Source organism: Lontra canadensis, unplaced genomic scaffold (assembly GCF_010015895.1).
Source record: "Lontra canadensis isolate GAN:19392208 unplaced genomic scaffold, GSC_riverotter_1.0 scaffold30, whole genome shotgun sequence".
Lineage (NCBI taxonomy): Eukaryota > Metazoa > Chordata > Mammalia > Carnivora > Mustelidae > Lontra > Lontra canadensis.
In genome coordinates, this window is record NW_022631024.1 from 7,570,825 (window position 1) to 7,597,165 (window position 26,341).

The following is a 26,341-nucleotide window of genomic DNA, read 5'->3' on the forward strand; positions in this document are numbered from 1 at the left end:
CTAAAGTCATTATGCCCTTCCATAAGATGGCACCTTCATTGCACATTATGTCAATATAATAATAATATAATAATAATTTTCATTCTTTCCCTCCCCCAATTTTTCTACCCCTTTTAACAGCATCTGAGACCTTGAGATTCATGCCTGGCTGTATAAGAGACAAGTACAGCTTTTCAGCTGAATAAACAAAGACAGACAATGAGGGCAATGTGGCAAATGAGTCTGCCCACTCAGATATTTTCCAAAGTAGGAGTTCATGCCGGGCTCCCTCGGTTGGAAAGCCCAGGGGAATAAACATTCCAGATACATAACTGAACCAGTATCAAAGACAGATTTTATCAGCACTATCATTTCTGCTCGCTGTTGAGTGGACAGTATATAAAACTTCAGGGGAAATTTTGAGTGTTGAAGGGTTTAAAAATGAAAGAAGGGTAATAAAGAAGGTAGGTACACTGGGATATTTTGTTGACAGCACCAGTTTTGACACATTAAAACAATTTAACTCACCCACAGAGACCAGGAAAGCAATGTGCTTTCATCAATGCCCATTTTAATGTATATTAAAAGATTTGTGGCTATAGTCCAAGATGGCACCACTCAGAATGAAAATTATTTGTGTGTTACAGTATAGTCTAAAAGACTAATGTCTTATATCAACTATATATCATGTATAGAATGTTTGACTTAGGTGATGCAATGTTTGAGGCAGCTTCTCTATCCTTTTTTCTCTTTCAAAATGAGCAGTACATTCTTCACCAGGTCTGCTCAGACACCCAGGGTGTTAGTGAATGGTAGGACAGACTCTTCAGTGACTAAGCAACCAATATCCTGGAATTTGAAAAGAACTTTTTATAATGAAAAGTTCTACTATCAATAGACCATTTGCCTGAGTTGTTTTCATCATTGCAACTGACCCTCTGCTGGAGACCAAAACTGCACCTTTGTTACCCTGAAGTCATCATTCCACCAGCTAAAAACTAGGGTAGAGCAAGGGAGGGGGGAAGTACTTTAAAATTCTAAGACAACAAAAGATAGAAGAAATTAGGTAATCAAAGAGAAGAATGTCCTTGCTATAAAAATAATGTGGGTCATAGGCATTTATAAAGAAATATAAATAGCAAGTTTCTTGAACTCAATAAATTTTTATGGAATGAGCATGATTCAAATGATGGATTTCAGCACTTTCAAATTGCAGTTTATATGACCGCATTGACAAATCATTTCTTTGAGTCAGTTTACTCATATGTAAAAACTGGATAATAATCTGTACTCAACTCTACCCAAACAATTCAAGTTGTCCTTCTGTTAGTTTTCATCTTCAGTTGGGCTATATGAAGTACTTAGCAATGTCAAAAACAACCACCAAAAATGCTACCAATTTTCATTACTTCTCCCAAAAAAATGATCAAGTCTCTAGATTTAGCTTAAAAAGAAAAAAGGATCTCCCCTCAATCATAAAGAAAGCATTTTGCTGACTCTATCTGATAAAAACATTGTGATTATTTAAGAACAATAAGAGAAGCCCTGTATTTTAGAAATACTTGCTGAAATATTCCTGGATGAAATGATATTATATCTGGATTTTATTTCAAAACAATACAGGGGCAAAGTAAGTGGATGCAGGTATGGAGGAGGCACAATTGGCCTAGATGATTATCTGGGTGGGTATGAGATAGGTATGAGATAGTCATTACACTATTCTGTTAACTCTTTCAAAATTTTCAATAATGAAACAGTTTTTAAGTGTCTTTATGTTTCTTTCATAGGCATATTGTTCTTAGGTTTTTGTTTATAATAGCAAGGCCACTCATTGATCCCCTAAACAAGAGGTCATATTTCAAATATGCATGCTAGATAAACATTTCTTTAAGGTTAATTTAAATAAGAATAGGTTGATTTAAATTCGTTTTAATAAAATTTACTGAATGTTTGGAAAATAGATGGGTTGCTATTCCAAAGATGATTTTAACAACAGAAGTCTTTATTGAAGTCTTTCCTGTGCTTTCATTGTTTTAAATGCTTTAGCAACATTATCTCATAAAAGTGACTCCATGAAGTGGGCTTAGATTAGTGACAGAGCTGGGATTTTTTTTTTTTTTAAGATTTTATTTATTCATTTGACAGAGAAAGAGACAAGGAGAACAGGAACACAAGCAGGGGGAGTAGGAGAGGGAGAAGCAAGCTTCCCACCTAGCAGGGAGCCCACCCAGAGCTGGGATTTAAATCCAGACATTATGACTCTAAAGCCTGCACTTTTTTTTTTTAAGTTTTTTATTTGTTTATTTGTTTGTTTGTCTTAATAATCTCTGCACCCAACCTGGGGCTTGAACTTGTGACCTCAAGATCAAGAGTCACATGCTTTTCTGACTGAGCCTGACAGTCACCCACAAAGTCTGCACTTTCATCCACCAATGACTCAATCCTTCAAGGCTCATCAATATTGGTTTAGGTTGTGTTGGAAAGAATTAAGAGAAGAAAACTACACCAGGCTCAAAAATACATATGCATTGCCTTGTCAGGGAAGCAGTATATGGGGTGGGCAGGGGCTGAATGGAAAAAATTGGGGAGTTAGGTAGACTGAATATTGAATTGTAGCTATTTACCATGCATCATGATATGATCTTGACTAAGTTACATACTTCTCCTAGTAGAATTTTAATATTTTCACCATAACACCACCAGCAAAATGATACTTACATGGGGTGAAGGATGTGTTAACTTACCTTATTGTGGTAAACATTTTGCAATATATATGTATATCAAATCATCACACTGTACAGTGTACTCACACAATGTTATAGGTCAATTATATCTCAGTAATGTTGGGGGGGTGGGAAACTCTATTACCTTTGATTTCCTCATCCATACTTCAAAGATATGAGATAAGATGGCAAGTGAAAATGTATGTAAAGGAACCTAATACACAAGTATCCGAAAGTATTTGCATATGAGTCTGTCCTTCCACCATACTCTAGATGCCTAAGTCATTCACAATTCCACCCTGAGCTCTAGGACAGTGCCTGGCATTCAGGAGGCCCATAGGTTTGTTCGACCTAACACCAGATCCCTTAAGTGGTTCAGCACCAAATGCTGGCTTTAATTTTAGTCTCTAATTTTAGTCACCTAAGTCTGTGTGTTATACTAACAGGCAAAATGTTTCTTAATAAGAGAGGATAGAAGAACTAATTCATGTCACCCTTCTATTATTACATTATCTTAACATGTAAACCCTTTAATTCAAAATTAATGCTCGAAAAGATTGAGAGAGCCAGTCAGTGGCCTCTAATTATCTTTGCTGGGGATCACTTAACTCTTAGGAGTACACTGCAGTTTCCAGGCTGATCCAAAACACAAACCCTACTATGTCACCTGGGAGCTTATACTTCTTTGTTACTTTTAGAATCCACCTGAGTATAATATACAAAACAATTTTTTATTTGATGGCTGCCAACCACTTCAGGCTCAAATCCCACCAGTTCCTCTTCCATGCTCACATATCCTATTCTTCCCTAATCAAGCCATTCAGGACTGTAGGTCCCCAAACAGGCCAGGCATGTGCTCTCTTACCTCTGTGCTTTTTCACATGCTGCTCCCTTTTCCCAGAGGGCCACCCCTTCCTCCACCTTGTAATTCCTATTTCAGTTCAGACCAAACTTCCTCCAGAAAGGCTGCTCTGACAACAACCTCTGGCCCCAGCCCCATCAAAAGTCCAGGCGAGGAGTCCTTCTTTGTTCATGTAGTGTGTGCACACCAGTATGATGGAACTTATCACTCTGCAGTCTGATCTTCTCTACCCTCCGCTGGGTGCTCAAGGGCAGAAACCACGTGTTATTTGTCTCAACAGCATCTTTCTAGCCCAGCACTAGCTGCACCGCAGATGATTAACAACAATCTAATACATGAATTAAAGAATCTTATTTTATTAACATGGAAAGCCCAATGTAAATTTATTGACAAAGGCAGACCCTCTTCCCTATTACTTAAGTAAAAATGAATGCAAAGTCTTAAGCTGAGCTGTCTTAGGAAAACACAGTTGAAGGCTAGTTTGGGCATCATGAGACCCACAAAAAAAAAAAAAAAAAATCACGTGGAGGCGCTTGGCTGACTCAGTAGGAAGAACATGCGACTCTTGATCTCCGGGTCATTAGTTCAAGTCCCACACTGGGTGTAGAGATTACTTAAATAAATAAATAAACTTTTAGGAAAAAACAGGTGAAAAAAGGGCCTAAAATCTTTTCTGGTTAAAAAAAAAGGGAGGAGGTGGGCAAAAGCCTGAGGGAGGAGAAGGAGAAAAGGGAAAACAAGAGGGAGTTACCATTGTAGATTGGTTAAGCAATAAGGAAAGAGAAGTAATAGCTTCCTGACACTTACAGCTTTAGTCCCTGAAGACTACTTAATCATTGATTTTAAGTGTATTTCTAAATAAGTGATCAATTATGTAAGATTTTAAACTGAAATAAATTTAGCAAGAGAAATCCTTCCGATAAGCTATTTAAAGGCTTGTTCTTGTTAACAAGAAAGATCACATACTAAGCCAAATAACTCTAAAACAGTAAATTTTAAGTAATCATAATTTTTTTTGCCCCAAATGTCTGGAGTCCATTTGGAATTTCTCAACAGAAGTTTTACACACAAGCTAATCAATACACAGAGAAGTAATTTACTAGGTGGCAAACTTTTGTAGCAACTCAATATCATTATTTGATATTGTCTCTATATCTGATGAACTTGTACATTGGCTGAAATGGCCCTTAGCTCTTGGATGTATGCCATTTGCCCTTCAATGCTATCCTAGCTAATGTACAAAATTCCTTACCTGACTCATAACAGATACCTAACTTTTCTCTTCTGGAAACCAGTCCACTGCACAGATCAATTAGGCTAATAAAAGAGTAAAAGTGAAATTTAAGTGGACAGTCATGTCCACTTAACTTAAACAAGGAAATGCTTTGGTCTTTCTAGGTAAAGAGCATAGTTTCTACTAAAAGTCCAAAGCATCAAGAGGAAAACCAATTAGGGTGGTAAACAGATCTTTGGTATGGACAGAAAGAGAATGACTACAAATCAGAAGAGAGTGAAGGCGGCAAGAGAAAAAGATGCATCAAAACTAAAAGGAGTGGTTGGAAGAATATAATAGAGCACAAGAAACTCAATCTACTTTGAGATTTTTATTTTGCCCCAATAAAAACTTGAAAAATAAGACAGATTTGGGTTTAAATCCCAGCTAACCAGTACTTTGCAGCTAGTGACTATTGGGCAAACAACCTAATCTCATTTCAGACACAGGTTCTCTGTAAAACAGGGTAATGCTACTAATTCAGAATTGAAAGGATTAGAGGTAGTGAAGAATTAAACAGATTGAAAGTAGTGAAAGTAAACAGGTATTCAAAGTATAATAATAAAAAGAAAGGCTAACATGTAGAAGGCCTACTTATGCCAGCATTCTAAGTATTTCACATACATTAGCACTTAAACCTTATAAGAACGGAGTGAGGTAGGTGCTATTCTTAGGCCCATTTTACAGATGGGGAAATTGAGGCACAGCCCAAGGTCACACGGTGAGTGGCAGAGAAAATGATTCAAATCTAGGCAGTCTGGCTCTAGATGATAGTATCGTTCATAATAATAATAATAATTATTATTATTATTATTCTTAATTTAGTTTGAACACAAGTTCTCTTTCAGCCTGACTAAATTGTCCTTTTGCTCCCTCCAAAAATCTAACCTCTAAAAGCCACAGAACCCTGGTCTGTAGTACCTCTTCACTACTCCGCTGCCCTTGTACAAATCATTCCATGATTATAGGCCCTCATTTCCTTATTTCTTCAAAGTGAAATACTAACTTCCCTAGGTTATTATGCTTTTTAATATGATACAAGACTGTTTGTCCAAAAGCCTTTCTTCCCAGAATACATGCAGTCTCAGGATTTGGCTGGTTATACAAAAGGGGACAAAAAAAGTTTCATGTCAAGCAGGTATGGTACTTTAGGCCCTTTTTGTGGCTGGTGACTATTGTGGTAGGTCTGGGAAAGAATTCCAAATTGCCCTTTTCAGGTCATGCTTCTAAATAGAAGAGGTGAGCAGAGACAAATGAGGTCAGTTTGGGCCTCACATTGTATGTGCTCTACTTGGAAATGATGCCAGAGTGCTTTGACTCGGCCATCACATTCAAAGGTCTTTCTGACAGTGTCATTCCCAGAAATGAATAATTTATTATTTAGGGTTATACATTTTTTACATAAACATCTTCTGAGGACCTACTACATGCTAGGACTAATCTAGGTTCTGGGGATACAGTGGTTAAAAAAAAGAAAGAGAGAAAGACAAAGACAAAAATCTCTGCCCTTATGGAACTTACATTCTGGTGGGTGCGGGCAGGAGGGTTACCCTTCAGATATTTATCAAATACTTGCTATGTGCTGAACACCATCCTAGGCAGATGCTAGAGTACAGACGTCAGTAAAACAGCCTATAAGCTACTTGAGGACAAGGTATAGAGGAGTCATTTATAAAAACGAGTAATACTTAAAATAAGAATGTTTAAAAAAGCAAGTAATCAAAGATATATATAATATACACTCGACTGTAAAAGGTACCATAGTATAGCAGGCCACGTGGATGGTGTTTTTCAAGGACAAATACATTTCCCAGGTGAAAGAAAGGGATATGGTAGACATCTGTCATTGTTTCTGGCCGCCTAGTATCATTGTATAATTTCCCACTATTTTAGAATCTGTTCCTATCTAGGGAAAGAAGCCTGGCTCTCCCACCTCAAAGGTTCATAAGGCCAAATTATTGTTCTCCCTGCTCTCCACCCCCACCTGCATCCAGGCCTTGAGCAAGTGTTTGAGGCTCCAACAATCCTATCCACCCTCCACTTGGAAGGAGCAACTAAAGATTCCAAGGAATGAGCATGAGGCCCCTTCTCTGGTAGCAGATGAGATGGTTACAGTATGACAAGTGGCAGCAGTACTTGCTACTACAACATACCCACCGCCTCGTGTTAGTGTCCACGGTGCAAACAACAGCATCTAACTCAGTGGTGGTGTCAGTGGCATATTCAGTGGACCTCCCTGGGGCATGGTTGAGCTTTATCTTCAGTTCCACATCCTGAATTTGGTTCCCCTGGAGATTCTGTGAAATCTTCCATATCCTTTTAATAAATTCCACTTCTGATTAAATCAGCAAGCATTGGATTTTATTGCTTACAATTAAGGCCTTTATTAAAACTGAACAGAAGGAGAATCCAGGCAGAGGGAACAGTATAAGCAAAATAACAAGAGGCCAGTTAGTAAGCTTAGTGATTCAGAGAGAAGGCTCTGAGGCAGACAGATTTGAATCCGAATCAAGGTTCTATATTTTACTAGCTATGAGCCATTGGTCGGTGTATTTAAACTTTCAAAGCCTTGATTCCTGCTTAGTAAAGTGGGGATAGTAGTGTGTATTTCTTAATAGGTTCTTTTGAGAATTAAACAAGGCCTTGATAACTCATTTAAAGCTCTTAGTATCACATAAGGAACAAGACCTCCACAGATGATTGCTTTATTAATAATAATGATGATGACAATAAGCATGGTTTTTGGGAGAAAATATAAGCAGTTTTATTCTGCAGGGATTTAAAGCACAAGGAAATGAGGACAAAGACAGATTATGGAGAAGTTACAAGTCATAATAAGAAACTTGGGTTATGGACTGGGACCACTCATGGTAATTAAATAGGAGAATTATATCAAAGTATAAATATCATATTAAATGAACTAGGAGATGATATAACCAGGTTTGCATTGTATACATATCCTCCTCAGCTAGTTGTAGAGCTCAACCTGACCACTGTACTTGTACACTGTAGTATGTAGTAATAGACATTGCTGTTACGGAGTCTTGATGTCATAAAAATTGAAACAATTTCTTTCTGATAAATACAAACTGTCCAAAAGTGTGCATATATATCATTCATCAATATGTCTTACAACTGGATCAGAAGGGGCTGGGTCTATATTTGAAATAATAGCTTCTCCTTTATCTGACCTGAGAGACAATTAACCTTCTAGTGAGGAAGGAAGTTTACAAAATGGAAAGGAAGAATGCATCCTCAGGTGACCCATAGAACTATGAACCACATTTGCCAGTCTGAGATTCTTCTCTGACTTTAATGTAATCAAATATCACCTGCTATTTTTATAACATTGTTTTGCACTAGCATCTTGACCTAGAGTCCATATTAAAAAGATGAAAGGCTTTACTGTCAAGTCAAGAACAATCAATACTACCATTTTGCAGTATGTGGTATATCTTGCCAAATGCTAATAAGTATTACATTGTCTGTATTAGCACTAATCCTTCTGGTGCTGATTAGACAGTCTTACAGTTAGTGTTCAGTTCTGCTTTCCATTTATTATGGTTGTCTACCTGTTTATTCTCATCTAATTTCCACCATTATTTCCTCTCCCCACCCTTACTCCACACCCATATCTACCTCCAAGAAACACTCTTTGATCTAATTTTGATTTTCCCAGTAGCTAAAAAAATCAAACCAGAGTCACTGTGCAATTCAAAATGAGTGCTGACAAGACAATGTATGTGCTTGCTGGGGGATGCTAGGGAAGGTGAAAAAACAGAACCCAAAATGTGTTCTGTACCCACTGAATGCTTTATTTCATTTCTGCTACTCCCATCTGCTTTGGCAATGCAGCATAGTCTAGTCAAAAGAAAAAAGCACAGACTTTTAAGTCAGAGCTGGGTTTGAATTCTAGGTCAACACTCAGGAACCCTATTAGGTTGGCACTGTTATACTCATGTTACAGACGACGATAGAGAAGCTCAGAAAGATTAAGTGACTTGCACCGTGTATATGCATGTTGTATTTGCCATACTTTCAAAAATATCAGTGTGAAACCAATATAAAATTGAGTGGTCTTGTCTTTCTATAGGCCCCAGTCTGATTTTCACTTTACTGGGTCATTTGTGGCTAGGGATGAATATGTACAAAAGATCCCAGAGGATTAAACATCTGTCAGAACTGGACAATGGCTGTTTCAGGGATTCCCTAGAGTCCCATCTTTGCATTTGCTTTTTGAAAAAAGCTTCCATTCAGTTCAGTTCTGAGCAGTACCATTACTGTGTATCTGGCAACATGGCACAGGATAATTCTGGCTCGATCTAGGCCACTCTGACAGGACAGGAGGTAGCCTTTTGCACCAAGCAAAAGGTCCTACCTATACCTTAGAACCACTTGTTAGAAAAGGTTGATCTGTGACAATGTGCCAGCCTTCCTGATTACCAATGTCTTGCCAATCTACAGACTATGTTAGAGAAGTCGGTAAATGTATTAATCTAGAACTGACAAAGTTCTCTCTGCTGTTTTTTAAATGCTGTGAATAGGTAATAAAAACAATATTAATAATAATAATAGTTTACTTTGAGTGTTTACTATGTGCTGATTATTAAGCACTACTAAATCAAGGTTTTTTTACATGCATTAATTTAATCCTCTCTCAATAACACTGTAGTTCATTACTATTTTGATATAAAAGTTATAACCTTTTCTTCACAAAATTCAGACAACAGAGATCATTATGTGAGGTGGATATGTTTCCTGGAGGCCAGAGCCATTTTTCTGGCATATTCTCTAACACAGCACCCAGGCCTTTTTTGGCAATATCTGAGCCAGGCAGATGGGCACTTTGACTTCCCTCATCATAGAATTGAAAATATCAAATGCCTGGCATGGTTCCAGACTGCTTTGGGCTTTTGAAGGCCACTTGAACCCAAGAAAAATCATGCTTTTGCTGGAACAGACACATGAGAAGTAGTTGTTAGTGTGGTTCTGACAAGGAGTACCAAGTCTCAAGCAGAGCATCATATGGAAACTAACATCTCCATTCAAAACAGAGTCACATTCTTTTTGGTGATATGACAAATAATTTAAATGTGGTAAATTCTTTCCCATTTTAATCTGTGATATACTTGACTTCAGAAGAGTGCTAAACCCAACTCACACATCTGTTTTCATAAAAAAAAAAAAGTGATCTCATTTGTGAGATCCATTTGTGAGAAATGTAGCAATGTATGCAGTAATTAAATATTAAACTCAGTCAATAATAAAAAGCTTTATGGTTTAGTAATTTTTTCTGTAGCTATTAGGAAACACCTAATACAGTAACTTGGCATTTAGAATTTGATCACTTTGATCACAATTTGATCAGATTACAGTAATATCACCAATACTGCTACTCTCAACTTTGTTTGAAAGATGTCCCATTTTAAAAAGTTAAAATATTTGCACTAATTTTATTGTATTTATTATAAATATTTTCTGTTTAAGAGCAGTATCAGAGTAATACATCCACATAGAACTATCTCAATGGCAGAGAAGAAGAAAAAGTAAATATAGATGTAAAAAAATTCCATAGTTACCATTAAAATGTTAACTTTCTAGTTATCTGGGTTCGTTTTTGTTTTTACACTTCTTTATATTTTCTAAAATGAACATATATTATTTCTATAATCATAAAAATGGTTAAGTGAATCCCTTCTAAACAGCTCAGCAAAAAGTGATACTAAAGATCTACAAAAGAACAACTTATTTTATGTTTAATATGAGATAAAGATTGTTTTATGTTCTCAAGGTAGTATGCAAAGAAAAATAATACGAAAGTATACCAAACTTTGGAAAATACCATTACGGTCTATAAATTATACAAATATGTTAATTATAAAACAGTATAAAATGTATTTTACATAAAGAAGCCACATATAAATGCATCTGTTTATTTCTTTGTTCTGTTTAGTCAAAACCTATCTTATCCACATTATATTATAAGCTATGAACCATGTAATCAGGAAAGAAAACCAGAAAACAGGTTGAATTCTATAAAGCCACTGCACTAGAAAAAAGCCCACAGTAATTTGCATGTGAGACTTTTCAAAAACCTTGGAAGACTGGAAGTAAGGAATAAGTTTCATTTTATAGCTAGAGAAACTAAGTAACAGAGCCATTTTTTAAAAAATGTATAAAGGAACATACGAAGTGAACAGAAAGGCAGACTGGGATTTAGTTCTGACTGCTCTTCTACTGATTAGCTAAACCATCTAGCCCTGCCTTTGTGGACAAGTTGAAGCAACAAACTAACTTAGAAACTAAAACCAGTTGAACAGGATAGGTTTGCAGGCAATACACCAACAATTCAGTATAATAATACCCAACAGCTAGATTGCTTTGCGTTTTTGGTGCACTTTATAACTATTCATTAACCCACACAACATCAATGGATGGTGGGGCTATATTGTTAATGCAGTTCATACAGAATGAATAAGTAAAAACATACTGTAGGATTATAATGACTGTAAAATCAAATGAGAAAACTACAGCAGAAAAAGTCCAATGCTTTCCTCTAATCAAACTTCAATCCACAAATAAAACAGGATAAGTTTGTTGAAATACCAAGCATCCCTTCCTTTTCCTTATTTCCATTAATGCTTCCCAAACGGAATATAACATCCCAAAAATTATAGATGAGACTGAAGAGAACCTAAAAGCTACTCAGTTCATCCAATCTCCTTCAGAGACAACAACATCTAAACTTTCTCTCGAATATTTTTTAAGGATTACACTTTTAAAAATCATTTCCAAAATTAAAAGGATCAGAGAATATGATGTTCTCCTTATATTCAACCATGTTACTCGTAATTTCTTGGTTTTGCGAGTAAAAGTAAAGTGAAAAAAAAGTAAAAAGTACTTTAAAAAACAGTAAAAGCACTCAATTTTTAAAAATAAATAATAAAAGTCTAGCAAGATTCCTGGTAATATGCCAGTTTCTAGGATGCATCTAAGACTGAAACAAAAGTTACAAAAATGAGTTATCTAAAGAGTCTACAATTTACTAAGCAAGGTTATTTAACATTCTATAGGCAGGTTGAAAACATTCCTACTCCTATCATTTTCCTTATGACTAGGCAGAATACATTCCTTTTTGTAATTGAATAAATTTCCCCTTCCCTCAGAGCTTAGCTGTCTCCCTGGCAAGGATATCATAGAGAACAGCTGTTATATTACCAGTATAAAAGCAATCCCATCTGATCTAATTGCAAAACATATGGACAGAATGAAACCAAACTTTTGGGGGCTCTGTATCTTTAAAAGAAGAAATAATCAAAGCTCTTCTATTGGTAAGAGCTGTGAACAATGTTATGAATTCAAATTTTGCGCAATTTAAACAAGATATACTTCACTAAACTACTAATTAATTTGAAGTGTATGTATGTCTTACATCCCCCAAACAGAATAAGGTGGATAAAGAATGAGCTCCATTTTCAGCCTTTGCTAAGATCTCAGTTAAATATCCCCTAGAGGTATCAAATTGTAGATATGTTGATCCTACCCTATGTTTAAAATTTGTCAGTCCTCAGGAATAGTTTCCTTTCTTGGGTATTGTCTTCGGTAATCTATTTTCTTCAGAACCACGACTCAAAGAGAACAAGTATCTCTGATGCAGATCAAAATTGCTGAGTCAATGTCAAGAATTAAAAATTAAACTAGCCCTGGTGATATCGCCTGACTTAATCTCACATAAATAAAAGCTTGTCATAACTTTTTATTCATTCTTCCCATTTTATTCATTTATTTTTTATGACTATAAAATTAAAATTGGATATATTCATTGAAAAAAAAAGCCCTTGGAAAATTCAGAGAAACACAATTTAAATGACCCATAATCCCATTACTTAGCTTTAGCCACTTCATATTTTGGTGTATTTCTCTTTTCCTACGTATATTGCTACTAAACATAATGTAAGCATTTTAATGCCTGCATAATAGTTCAGAGATTACCACAATTTCTTTATCACAGAAGTTTAGAAGAATTCCTATTTCAAAAATCTTTACTGAAAGAACAAAACCAGCATGTAAACCAAATGAGAGTGGAACTGATTCAAGTGTGAACAATGATGTAGGAGTGAGAGGTGAGGGTTGGGAGGAGGGCCCAGAAGTAGACCCACTTGGTCTCCTTAGTCCTTCTACTGGCTCCCAAACACATTTGAGGAAATGCAGGCCCGCCCAAACAATACAGTTTAAAAACCACAAATCTAATCTACCTCTCTCATTTTACAGAAGAAAGTTCTTGCCCAAGATCACAGAACTGGTGAGAGAACGGAGAAAGAACGTTGGGTCCCATGGCTTACAGACAAACGCTCAACTTCTCCAACTTAGCTACTCTCTCTACAAAAGTCTTCAGATGTTCATTTGCCTACTGCTCTTCTTCCTTCACTAAGATAAATAGAAGGAACAAAGTTAGGTAACAAAAAGTGAGTAATTAACGTAATTTGCTAGATCCCAAAGAACTCCACTTACCCTAAGTAAGTTTCATACTCTGTGAGTGAAGGATAAAAGAACAAAAGTTCATTTCAAAACTGAGGAAAAAGACCATGAGATTACAGTATTTTCCCCAAGAAGACACTGCTGAGTATAGTATAGCAACAAACCATTCCCTCTTCTTCACTCATTCAATCATTAAATATTTATTGAGACTGTTTGGGGCTGGGCACTGGGAACATAATTGTGAACAAAACAAACAGAAATCCCTGGCCTCATGGACTTTATAAGCCTCATTTGTTTGAATAAGCTACTTTAACCCTCTGAATCTCTACATTTACCATCCAGAAAGTAAGGATAATAATATTGAACTACTGCTTTGTTGAAGAGTTAAATGACATGATGTACGGGGAAACAATCCTGATAGGTAGCTAGGCATATAATAATATGCGCTCAGTTAACATTAGTTACTATTCCAGCCAAAGTGTCAAATATCAGGAAGTGAGAAGTGAGAGTATCAAGTCTCTGTGCTACTAACACACTGATTTGAGGCAATACACCTGAAATAGTATATTAAGGTAATTCCAAACAGATTTCTACACTAGAAAGAAAGTAAATAATATATCAATCTGAAAAAAAAGGATATTTACATGAGCCCTCCCATCAAGTACTGTAGTTCATCTTGTCATCTACATCGCACTTGTTTTCAGTGACTGGTGGGCTCTTTCCTTAACAGTCAACCCCACAGAGGGTCTGGCAAAGAAAATAAAAAGAAATCCTCAGGGGCACCTGGGTGGCTCTGTTGGTTAAGCCACTGCCTTCAGCTCAGGTCATGATCCTGGAGTCCCAGCATTATGTCCCTCATCCGGCTCCCTACAGGGAGCCCGCTTCTTCCCCTGACCCTCCCTCCCTCTCATGCTCTCTCTCATCTTCTCTCTCTCTCTCTCTCTCTGAAATAAATATAAATCTAAAATAAAAAGAAGAAGAAGAAAGAAAGAAATCCTCATCTTCACATGCCATTTTTCCATCCTGTAATTATGGGCAGCAAATCAAAGCTTTATATTCAACAGAATAAACCTAAAAGACAACAGTTTGAAATACAAAATATCAAATGTGAAACCCACAAAAACCTGTAAAGGTTTGGTCAATATTCACCAATTATAGTGAATATTATAACAGAGGAAAGAAATTAAGCTTTATTCACACACACACACACACCCCCAGAACTCAACAAAATATGAATGTCTTGGATACTCTAAGAATACCTTATAAACTGTAAAGTACTGCATACTTGTTAATTATTAAAAGCATTCTGTTCACTATCAACTTTGGATTTCTACAAAGGAAATTCTGTCATTCAACAGATCAAACATTTGTTTCTCAACCAAATTAAACCTTTTATATTGGTATGAAGCCCAAATCCACTTACCCAACAGAAACAACTTATATTATTTGTAAACAGAAAAATACATTTGCTACTTATTCAAAGTATTTAATTTTTTTGAAGCAGATAATTTCTGTTGTGACAGAAATTGTTGGTTATTTTTTCTGTATTATTCCTTGGGAGAAGAAAGTTAGACAGAAAAACAAAAATCTGGGCAATAAAAAATGAGCCCAGAGTGAAAAGAAAAAACTTTTCTCTCATTATTTTCATATAAAGAATTAATATCATGTCCTGAAAACTATATAAATTATGACACTTTCTTCTCAAATGGGCTTAATAATCTAAATTAAATAGACTAAAAACAAATCCATAGGAAAAAAGTCAAAGTCACAGAGAAAGACAGGTTTTGTTCAAAGTGCAAAGTGTTCAACCCTGTGCACCCTGTTACCAGGCCATCTTCAAGGACATCTTTTGTTCCTCCAGAGAGACTTCTTGGAAGAATTGGGCTTTGAGGAGGCACTGAAGGAGGACAAAGTGGTAAATTGTTAAATAGAGAGGATAATTTGATTCCTTAAAGAACATGAAAGAATGGATAGGGCTAAGAATGAAAGACAAGAGTGAGAGGGACATATAGAGGAATTTGAAGTGAAAAAATGAGCAAGGAGAACAGAGGAAAGATTTTGGTTTTTTTGTTTTTGTTTTCTGTTTTCTTAATGAGGGAAAAAAATGGGGAAAGGTTTTTTGGTGTTTTGTTTTGTTTTGTTTACAATAGTACTTACTTATCTGTGAAACAGTAGCATAACCAGAGGGATTATTTTGACACAAGTTTATCATACATACTTAGAAGAGACATCTACGAAGATAATTTTTTTGAATAAACATTTACTGTGATCAAAACACATATGTGTCCAAACATTATATTTTTCATCACAATTTTTAAAAATCTCCCTTCAAAGTTACTAGTGTAGTCTGGGTAGTTGTTTCCAATGAAAAACAGATAAACCAAAATACGTACTTGAAAAAGACTAAATGACCACAGAAGAGGTGCCTGTAACATAATCTCAACATTAGTAATAAAGATTTTTATATCACATCTATGGTAAATAAACAAAAATCAAGATCAAGGCAAAAAGCATGAATTAAAGCTCTTTATAATGAAAAATGTCATCTAACACTGTCTTTCAGCTAACCAAGATCTTATATTTCTATTCTCCTCTGATCTATTAAGTGCCCTAGAGCAGTAATCTCTCTACCCATAATTTACCCATCAGTAAAAACAGTACTGTGATACTTTTCTTCCATTCTTTTTATATGGGTGCCAGAACGTCTGGAAGTTAATATGTACACGTTTAGAAATGCTGAGATGAAAAGTAATGCACACTTTAATTTTATGAGTCTTTTTAAAAAAATCAAAATAAAAAGACCTGGTCAGATTATTTCAATGTGTACATTTTCAGTTAGCCAGAAGGCTTCCTGGTGTTGTAATTCAGAAGATTTGAAACTAATGTTATGGAGATTAATTATGCTATTCCAAAAATAAATCAGATTAAGGAATTTCTACAGAAAGCTAGGCCCTTAAGCCAGGAATAAGATACAGTAAATTTGAGAAGTCCCTGGGCCTGGCCCTAAAAAGAGTACAGACAAACTTCTGTATCACAGACCATATTAAAATCAAATCAAAGGAAAAATTAGAATTACAATTTAAAATCACAGTTGTAAAACACCATAAAACAGAAAATTTAAGGAGGTGAATGAATAGCATACAATGGAGTGAAGAGAGTAAATGCCAGTAGAACAGTAGACATTTTCTCAGATTGGTATCCAAGGACCAATAATTTTTAGCAGACCAGTTTCCTTCTCTTCTCTTCTATGTAACTATTTCCTTAAATGCCAATAATAGGGATTCTAGAACCAGAATGACTACATTTGAATCTAGGTTCTGCCATAGCTGGGCTTCTGTGAGCCCCAGTTTCTTTATCTATGAGGATAATAATAGTATCTAACTCAATTGCACCTAACTGTTGTGAAGATTAAATAAGTTGGTATGTATAAGGTGCTCAGAACACGGCCTGAAACACAGTAAGTATGATATGTGTTTGCAATTACTGTTACAGTGGTCCATAAGCCCTCAGACCTGATGCCAAGTATCAGAACATCCAAAAACCAAAATTCTTTCTGTAACTCATTTGGCAGCAAAACCTGACCCAAACACATGCAAGGCTATTTACAGTCTTTATTTATCCCACTCACTGTAAATATACATGCTGCAAATTTTCTTTCCTTTTCTTTTCTTTTTTTTTTTTTTTGCTGCAAATATTTTGCTACAAATTTCTTCATTTTGCTGCAAATATCTTCATGTATTTGATCATAGGATGCTGCCCCAGACTTCACTGGGGTACATTTGTTAAATTCCTAAAATCCAAGGGAAAAAAATTAAAATTCTGAAACACATCAAGCCCCATAGGTTTTGGATAAAAGATAATGGACCTACATTACCTCTGGAGCCTGAACAATTTCTATGTCCCTAAAATAAATGGTATCTTCTTAAATAAACACAAGCAAATGATGCTCCATACCTAGAGCAAATTTTTTTGGATTTTAGGAGGAAGAAAATTTTAGGAGGAAAAAAATTTTAGGAGGTAGAAAACATTACCCCGTATAATTAGGAGGACCCTGCATTCCCAGAATGTTCCTTTCAAACAAAATCCATTTGTGATATTTTATTTACATGTCATACCAGTCAGAAAAGCTCTTGAAAAGCTCTAAATTCTAAGGCTTGCTTAAACAAAGCTTATTCTCTTAACTTAGATCATAAATAAATGACTAAGACTCTTTGGGGGCAATAATGTGCCCTGAATCATGCATACCAAATCATCACAGAACTTTAAAGCTAGAAGAGACCCTTGAGAACTAAACTATTACTCCTTCTCTTCCAAACTATTTTATAATCCATAAGTTTGCTCTCCCCTGTGAGGTAAGAATAACCTGCTCTAACTTGTCCTTAGACTCTGTTATAGGAACACCCTGTAGGTGAATGTGAATAAACTGGGTGGGGTACACTAACAGACTTGGGATCTAAAAGGATGGCTTGAATCTAACATAATACATCTACATGTCTGGCAAATGTCTCAATTCATACTCTAGAAAATAACAAGAATTTCCCAGCCCGGAATGAAGAAACAGTCATCTAGCACATGTTTTGTTTTGTTTAAAAAAAAAAAAATCGGCTTAGCTATCTTAATGGACTCACTGAGTCAAGAAAACATAATGTTGCTGCCCCAAAACGCTACTGTGATTAGGAACTAACTACATCAACAGTAGTATAGCATCCAGAAGGAACGAGGTAACTGCCCTCTCTACTGCAAACTAGTTAGACCATATCTGGAGTATTATGTTCAGCTCGGTGCTCCACGCTTTGGGAGAGACGCAGAAAGATGAGGACAGTGAGGGAATGTGAAACCATGTCACATAAAGAACAGTTGAGGGAGCTAAAGTTATTTAGTCCAGACTCTGAGACAACGCGCTCACTATCCCCAAGCCCCTGAAGAACTGTCATGGCACAGAGACAGACAGAGAGAGCAGACTTGCTCTGCATGGCTCCAAAGGACAGAACCAGAACCAACTGGTGTTAACAACAGAGAGAAAGATTTCAGCTAACTCTTGGAAGTACTTCTTAAAATGTAGAGCCACGCTAAGAGGTAGTGGCTTCTAAAGTCCTATCTAACCCTAAAGGTCCATAGTTTAAAAAAATCAGACACTTGTCATCACCTTAATCTCTTACTGCTGGTAACCACCATCCTCTGGCATCACAGCCTCTCCCTTAACTCTTCTTAAAATGTCCTACCCAGCCAACCAATCAGCCAAATGTTTTGTGAAGCCTGTGGGAGGAAAATGCCTGTTTGCTGGGCAATTAGTTTCAGTTTGCAGATCAGTGTCCTTATAAACAAAAGAGGGCCCTAGCTGAGGGGCAGGCAAGAGCTCTCAGCTAGACCTGAGAAATTAAAGAAATTCTTATGAAATCAAAGAGCAGGTAGAAGACCCATCTAATTACATAATGTATTATTATTATTATCTGGCATTCAGTCCTTACAGGAACACTAAAATAAAATACCCAGTACAATCATCTTCCCAAATGCCAGAGAATCCAACTCTGCAAATCAAACTAGGTATCTCAAGATCAGTTAGAAGCTTTCCTTCTGTCAAAGAGATGTGGGTACTGTTTGAAGTAGACTAGAACTCATGCTCAGATAAAAAAGGTCATCCTTGATTGCATCACACTGTAAAGCCAAAACTACGTATCAACAGGCCCACAAAGTTCAGTTCGGCTGCTGAGAACTGGACATAGGCAATCTATAGTACATTCACACCAAAAAAGTAAGAACTGTGTTATATTTAAGACACAGAAGAGTTGCTGAAGTTGGACAGCCTTCTAAAACTTTTGCCACCCAAAGACCATGATAGACATCGGTCTATGTCAGCCCATGAAAGTTACTAGGGCCTTGAACAGTTCGGATGGCTCTTGTTACTCAACCCAGCTTTACTTCACTTGAAATTGGATTCTCTGAAACTCCAGCTGAAGTATTGGAGAATATGTCCATGATGGGCTTAACAAGAACACATTCTTCCCTGTGCTTTTTAAACTGAACCCCAGAAGCAATCTAAATGTCCATAAGTAAAGGATTGCTTTAAAAAATTATTTTATGCTTATACCAAAAAATGCAACTGTTAAGAAGAATAAGGTAGGTCTTAAGTATGGACATGGAAAAAAAATTCACAATATATAGTTAAGTGAATACAGCAAGCTGTAAAAACAGTATGTGTAAAATTATTTTGAGTTTTTAAAACTATTTTTAAAAACCATCTGTGTATGTATGTTCATATATGCCCAGAAAAACGTTTGAAAAGAGATCTGTTAACAGTAGTAACCTCTAGGGACTGACTGGAACTAGGAGGCAGTAAAGGAGTGACTTTCACTTTTTCCTTTGTAGACTTCTTGTTGTTTGTATTTTTTGGAAGTAAAGGTTAACTTTGTGATTTAAAAATAGCAATACAAAAATAATAAAGGTAAAATAACATCAATTATACAGATATATGATATTTATCGTATACTAACCACTCAAAATAAGTAATTTGCTACTACTTAAATTCTACTGTGTGCTTCAAACTGTGGAAAATCTAATTCATCCTTTTTCTATTATATTTTACTACAACAACAAAAAATCATCACAGTACTACTAGGTTTCTCAAAAAAAAAAAATTGTAGTCATAAGGATAACTAACATACACATGGTGCTTACTCTGTACCAGGAACTGTTCTAAGCACCATAAATGTATTAACTTAGTTAATCTTCACAGCAATCCTATGAAGTAAGTACTATTATTATCTTCATTTCACAGTTGAAGAGAGGTTCAGTGACCTGACCAAGATTACGCGGTTAATAAGGGGCAGAGCTAGGATTCAAACCTAAATATGGACTCCAGAGTCCATACTCTGAACCACTGTACTTCCTGTCTCTTAGTAATATGTCAATCTCTCTATACCAGAGCCAAAAAAGGTTACAGTCAAAATCCAGCTAGTTAATATACTCCTTCAAGCTAGAAGAGATGCCAACTTAGCTTTTTACGGTTTTATAATCTGCATTCCTACTGATGTCAATGCCACGCTCCAACCCAAGATTCAAGACGGTATTAAGACTCATAATCATGTGGGAAAACTCTCCACAAATTCAATTATAGTCCAAAGTCCATACCTGACTCTACAGCAAATCACTGAGCCTAAGAATTAGGTCAGAGATCCATGACTGTAAGTACAGTCTGGCAAATAGTTTGGACAGATCTCCACCCCAACGCAGGCAAAGGAATTCAGAAACTCTTGTCTGACGTCCTGACAAGGTAGTTTTTATTTGTTTAGTTCCAGGCCCACTTTAGGTTAAAAGGAGACAAGAACAGGAGTTGTCTCTAACTCTGCTTGAAGACTTCAGTCAGGAGGAAGAAGGGCCTGTTTTCTATGTGGACTCAAAACAGATACCGGCATTTATCAGCATCCTCCAAACTGAACATTCTAACTTAAGGGGGGTGTGGGGCGGGAAATGGGCGTCCCTGCTTGAATTGTGTATTTGTCCAAACCTATTGACCTTGTAATTGAGGAAGAAAAAATGGTGCAAGGAAGGGATTTAACCTAATTTATAGGCATGCTCAACCTAGATACACACCTGTCCCAAATGACCTATTGAATCCACTTATTTGCAAGGAAAACATGGATTACAATGTCTCCCCCCGCCCCCGGAGTGGTCGGTCCCACTGTGGTAAACAAATTCCTCAGTATCTCTTCCACCTGTCACATGCACATTATACATATATGCACTGTGTGTACATACGTACACACATTATACACACACACACAAGGACGGATGATCAAGCACACGGAGGGTTCGGAAGGAATCCCTTCTACGCAGTTTTTGACCCATTTGTTGAAGGAGGTACTGTTCTGGCTTTCAAACTTCCCGAAATAACCCAGGCGGAGAGGCAGGGTGAATGAACCGAACCCAAAAGTTTGCGCCCATTCAGGGTCTCTGAGAAAGGCCAGAAAGCCGGGTTTGGAAGGAGATGCGATGCCTTCCACACCGCAGCCGCCCCCCTCCCGGGGAAGCCCAGCCCGGGGCGGGTGGGGGGGGGGAACGACAAAAGACTTTCCAGATTGGGGAGGGGGAGGCGTTCGAGCTGGACCTCGAACCTCCCCCGCTTGGGAGTCCAAAGCCGGGGAAACTTTGGGGTGAGGAATGATCAATTCCGGGCACCAGCCCAACCCTGGAGGCCCGGGGCTGGGGTGAGGGTGGGCAGTCGCGCGGCGGGGTGCAGCCGGCGAGGGGCGCGGGCACTCACCTGGGGGAGGGGCGGAGGGGGCCTCGGTGGCAGGTGGGGTGGGCGGGACGCTGCTGCTGCCCGGGAGCTCCGGCGTCGGGCTCAGCCGAGTGGTGGGCGCCGGGATGGTGGTCGCAACGGGGGTGGTCGGCGCCGGGCCAGTGCTCGTCGAGAGGGTGGTCGGCGCGGGTCGGGTTGTCGCGCGAGGGGTGGTCGGAGTACGGTCCACCGCCGGAGGGGCGGTCGGCGAGGGGCTGAGCGGCGCCTGGAAGGTGGTCGAGGCGGGTCCGGCCGTCGCCCGAGGAGGGGTGGTCTCCGGGGACTGGGCTGAAGAGGACGCCGCCAGAGGCTGGTGGACCGTAGTGCGCGGCGCTCCGGTCCTCGGGGCCTGGGCCGTGGGAGTAGTCGCCTTAGAGAAAGGGCGACTGGGCTCGCCCCGTAGCCCCGGGCCCGGAGACGCGTCCACCTGCCCCGCGGCCCCGCCGCCACCGGTGACATTCCCCGCCGAGGTTGCTGAGGCGGCGGCGGCGGCGGCCCAGCACAACAGGGCGAGGACGCCCAGGCTCAGCAGGCTCCTCATGGCGCGCTCGGCTCCGCCATTCATTCATTCAGTCATTCAGTCGGTCGGTCAGTCATCTTCTCCTCCCTGCACTCGGACCAGGGAAGCCGCCGCAGCCGCCGCCGCCACCGGGCGCACCATCGCCACCTCCCTCTGACAGGCGGCCGGCCCCGCGGGCGGGCCCCAGCGCGGAGGGAGCGACCCGGCGGAGCGCGGACAGCCCGCCCTCCCCGATTGGCAGTCTCGTCGACCTATGGGAGGCCACGCTGGCCCACGTGATCCGCCCGCTTCCCGGCCTCTTTGTAGCCCCGCTGGCCAATCAGAGGACGTCGAGGGGAGGGGGCGGTGTTAAGGCGGGAGGAGGGTGGTACGAGCCCCTCTCCAGCCCTTCGGGCTCGCGGCAGCCCCGGCTTTGTCTGCCCAAGGAGCGGGGCGCGGGCCGCGGGCATCGGGCGACGCGGAGCAGACAAAGGACGCGCCCCGCGCGGCAAACGCCGGGGCCAAGTCGTCTGCTCCACTGGGCGGCAAGGGCGACCCGGGGCGGGGAATCCGCTCTCGGGAGCTTCCCCGCCCTCTTGAACAATGGGGCGCCGGCGCCGCACCGGGACTCGGGTGGAGACTGGGCTGGAACCCCCACAATGGGCGAGGGCGGCAACAGCGAGGATGTAGAGCTCAGCATTGCTTGTGCTGCCCGAGAACGCCTGGCCTCGGCCCTGCGAGGTCCGCCCTGCCGTTCCCATTTCAGGGATGGGGAAACTGAGGCCCATGCTGAGGGCCCCACTGAGCCAAGACCCACGCCCGGACCAGACACCTGCTGTGGGCCCCAGCGCCGTGCCAGGCAGGACCGGGGTAGTAGAGACCCGCCGGCAGCCGAAGGTGCAAGCTTCCCGTGTAGTGGAGACAGACTCACGTGCACACTTTGCCCTGACCCTGCACCTCAACCCCTCCCCACGGGAGAACAGACTCGGATGGGGTTTGAACCTCAGCGTCCTCTTTCCTGCTGAGTGGTTTTGTGGCCTGAGCGCAGTTTTCTCACCTCTAAAATGGGCATGATAGACACAGAACACCCCCACACCTCCTGTCACAGAGATGAGGTGAGAATTCAGTAATGCACTGAAAGAGTTTAAACCCAGTCCCCGGCTCGCAGTAAACCCTCTTCAATGCTAACTAGGCGCAGGGTACTGTGCTCGGACAAGTCCCACGCCACAGCCCTGAAGTGTCCTCAGCCGCCTGCCCACTGCAGGGATTGGCGTGGGTCTGAGAGCAGAGCCTGGCCCCGGGTGACACCAAATCCTGTGTAAAGCTGGAATTCCGACGCGCAGCCTCGCGCCGTCTGCCCAGGATCCAGAGCCTGCTCAGGCGCGGCGGCTTCTAGGGAGAGCCAGGCGGGGCGGGTTTGTCATCTGACAAGGGCTTAATCCCAGCCCCAACGCCAACCCATTCCTGGCCTCTCCTACGTGATGCTTGCCTTTGTGTATGGTTTCCCATTAGTCACTGGCCTCCAACCAAAAAGGCCGGATGAGATTTGTATGTGGACTTGGGTATATGTTAATCTAAAAATGCGTTTATTCACCTGCGTGAGTAGTAGGTGGGGAGAGGATATGCACAGACTTGTGGATGAGAGCATAAACATCTTTGTGAGTCTGTGCGTATGGGTATTATATGTATTTGTGTGAGTTTATGAGACTGGTGTCTGTTTTGTGTATTGTGTGTTTTACGTATCTGCACACGTACTGGTGTATGTTTTATGGGTATTTTCTGCAGGGTTAGTTTCTTTTTATTTCTGAGCATATATGGGTGTGTGTTGGTAGGTCTGTCTATGTATGGAAGAGGACTGCAAAATGAGAGGGGTGTGTGTAGGTGTTCTGGTTTCAGACCAATATTTAGCAAATGCAAATCAAGATTCTGTTTTTACTTCTCTTGGGGAAGGAGGTGGACAGGTCAGCTCCTTCCCCATGTTCTCCTGCTGATTCTTCCTAGCCTTCCAAACCCCAACCAAAATACCATATCCTCTAAGAGACTTTCCTGGAATTAAACACTCCATTCCCATTTGCCCATGGCCCTTTGTTTATTCATTGATTATAGCCCTAATCTATCAGTCTATCTCTCCCCTGCCTCTTCCTGAAGGGATTAAGAATGGCTTTCAGAAATGTATACAATAGGATAAATTGAACTGCCCACCCGGCTTTTTTTTACTTCTCACAGGCACGCATCAACCATTAATACTAAAACTTACAATTTATGTGTCTGTCTCTCCCATTAGGCTGTTCTCTCAGTTCTTAGTGCCTAGCAGGGGTAATATGTGTGAGCACTAATCCATGCTGATAAAATTGAATTAAATTGAAAAGAGATGGTGCCATGGAAAGAGCTCATAGAGTCAGACAGACCTGGCTCATGATTTCACCAGCTGTGTAACCTTGGAGGAAATATTTTACCTCTCCGAGTCTTAGTTTTCTCGTCTATAAAGTGGGGTCAATAAATTATGTCTCACTTAGGAGCTGAGGATTGAAGAAAATTTTTTCACAGAGCCCGGAATACCAAAAGTGCTCGACCTGTGTACGTTCATTTTTCCTTTAGACCAGTGCTGACTTTGAGCCTTGTTGACTGAAGGACCATGACAAAAACCTCTGTGTCATAGCTTCCCCATCAGGTGATCATGGTCTGATGGTTACCCTACCAGCTATCCACAAGTGATAGCTGAAAAATGCTGGGCTGGCCCTAAGATGTGCTAGATCAGAGATTCTCTGGCAGTAGGGGAGAAAAGCTGATGCAGCTTCTTTGCCTGGAGAATCACAGAGAAAGACTTAGAAGCCCTTACCAAAGTGCCAGCACTCTGCCTCAGACAGGGATATGACCAGGCTTCTAAAATGGGTTAATTACCCTGTAATGTATCTAGAAAATGTTGAATTATTTTGAAAGCTAATTGAAGTGGATAAATGTCAATTCATTCAACAATTAATTCTTTAAATTTTTTGCTCTGCCTCTATCTCTAAACCACAAGATAACTTTTTTTTTTTCATTTCTTAGGAATAATAATTTTGTGTTTAAAAATCAGAAACACTAGGGGCACCTAGGTGGTTCAGTTGGTTAAGCTGCTGCCTTCAGCTCAGGTCAAGATCCAGAGGTCCTGGGATCCAGCCCCAGGCCAGCTCCCCACTCAGCAGGGAGTCTGCTTCTCCCTCTCCCTCTGCTCCTCCCCCAATCATGTTCTCCAATCCCACGCCCCCCCAAGCCTCCCGTGCTCTCTCTCTCAAATGAATAAATAAAATTTCTAAAAAATGAGAAACACCTTAAATATCCAATATCAGACAAAGGTATTATTATGTCTGTTCAATTTAATCATATAAAGTCATTGTAAGGGGGGATCTGAAGACAGTATAGTAAATATTCAAAATAGGTCATTGAGCTCTTATTGTGCTAGCATTACCCTAAAAGCTACGCGTGCAATATTTTGTTTAATTAAACAAAGAACCCCAGGAAGAAGGCACTATTATTATCCTTATTTTACAGATAAGGAAACTAGGGCACAGAGAGGGTAAGCCACTTGCCCAAGGTCACTTAGTAAGTGACAGAGCCAGAAATCAAACTGAGGCTCGCCAGCTCCAGTAGTTCCCTTAACAACTATGCTGTAACAGGAAAATGCTTATGATATAATGTTAAGAAGAAAAGAGGGGAAAAATTATAGCTGTGACTCTATCTATAACGGAATGTTGGCTGGCACTTTTCCTGTTGCTCCAGACCTGTGGCTAAAACCCAGGGCTCTAAGAAGAGCTGACAACCCACCCGTGACACATGGGGCCACTAGACTTACTAACGAGGGGCCACGGAATAGCAGGGTCAGAGAGGATCTTGTCAGAGCAGATGAGCAGCCTGAACTTTCTCCTGCAGATAGTGGAGATGCTGTAAAGTGCCCCATCTGATTCTTCTTTGTAAACTCAGTACCCAGCACGATGTCGATGTCCTATACACAGGAATGGCCCAAGGATTGTTGGTGGAGGGAAGCCTGGGTCAGGTGCAGAGTGGGTCGGGCAACCCGACTCTTGATTTCGGCTCAGTCGTGGTCTTGGGGTTATGGGATAGAGCCCTGCATCTTTCTCTCCCTTTCCCTCTCCCCATCCCCACTCTGCTCTCTATCTCAAATAAATAAATAAATAAATAAATAAATAAATAAATAAATAAATCTTTAAAAAAAAAAAAAAGAGGAATTGTTTGTTGAACTAAATGGAGT

The 26,341-nt window shown here is 39.8% G+C and overlaps 1 protein-coding gene across 1 annotated transcript in view; it reads right to left on the reverse strand.

Moving 5' to 3' along the window:
• The window catches only part of MEGF9 (multiple EGF like domains 9), an 81,335-nt gene extending 59,044 nt beyond the window's left edge, over positions 1-22,291 (reverse strand). Inside the window, exon 1 of the mRNA XM_032865729.1 lies at positions 21,576-22,291. Within this exon, the coding sequence (XP_032721620.1) occupies positions 21,576-22,158 (583 nt within the window). The 5' untranslated portion in view covers positions 22,159-22,291. The remainder of the gene's footprint in view (positions 1-21,575) is intronic.
• Between the last annotated feature and the right edge of the window lie 4,050 nt (positions 22,292-26,341).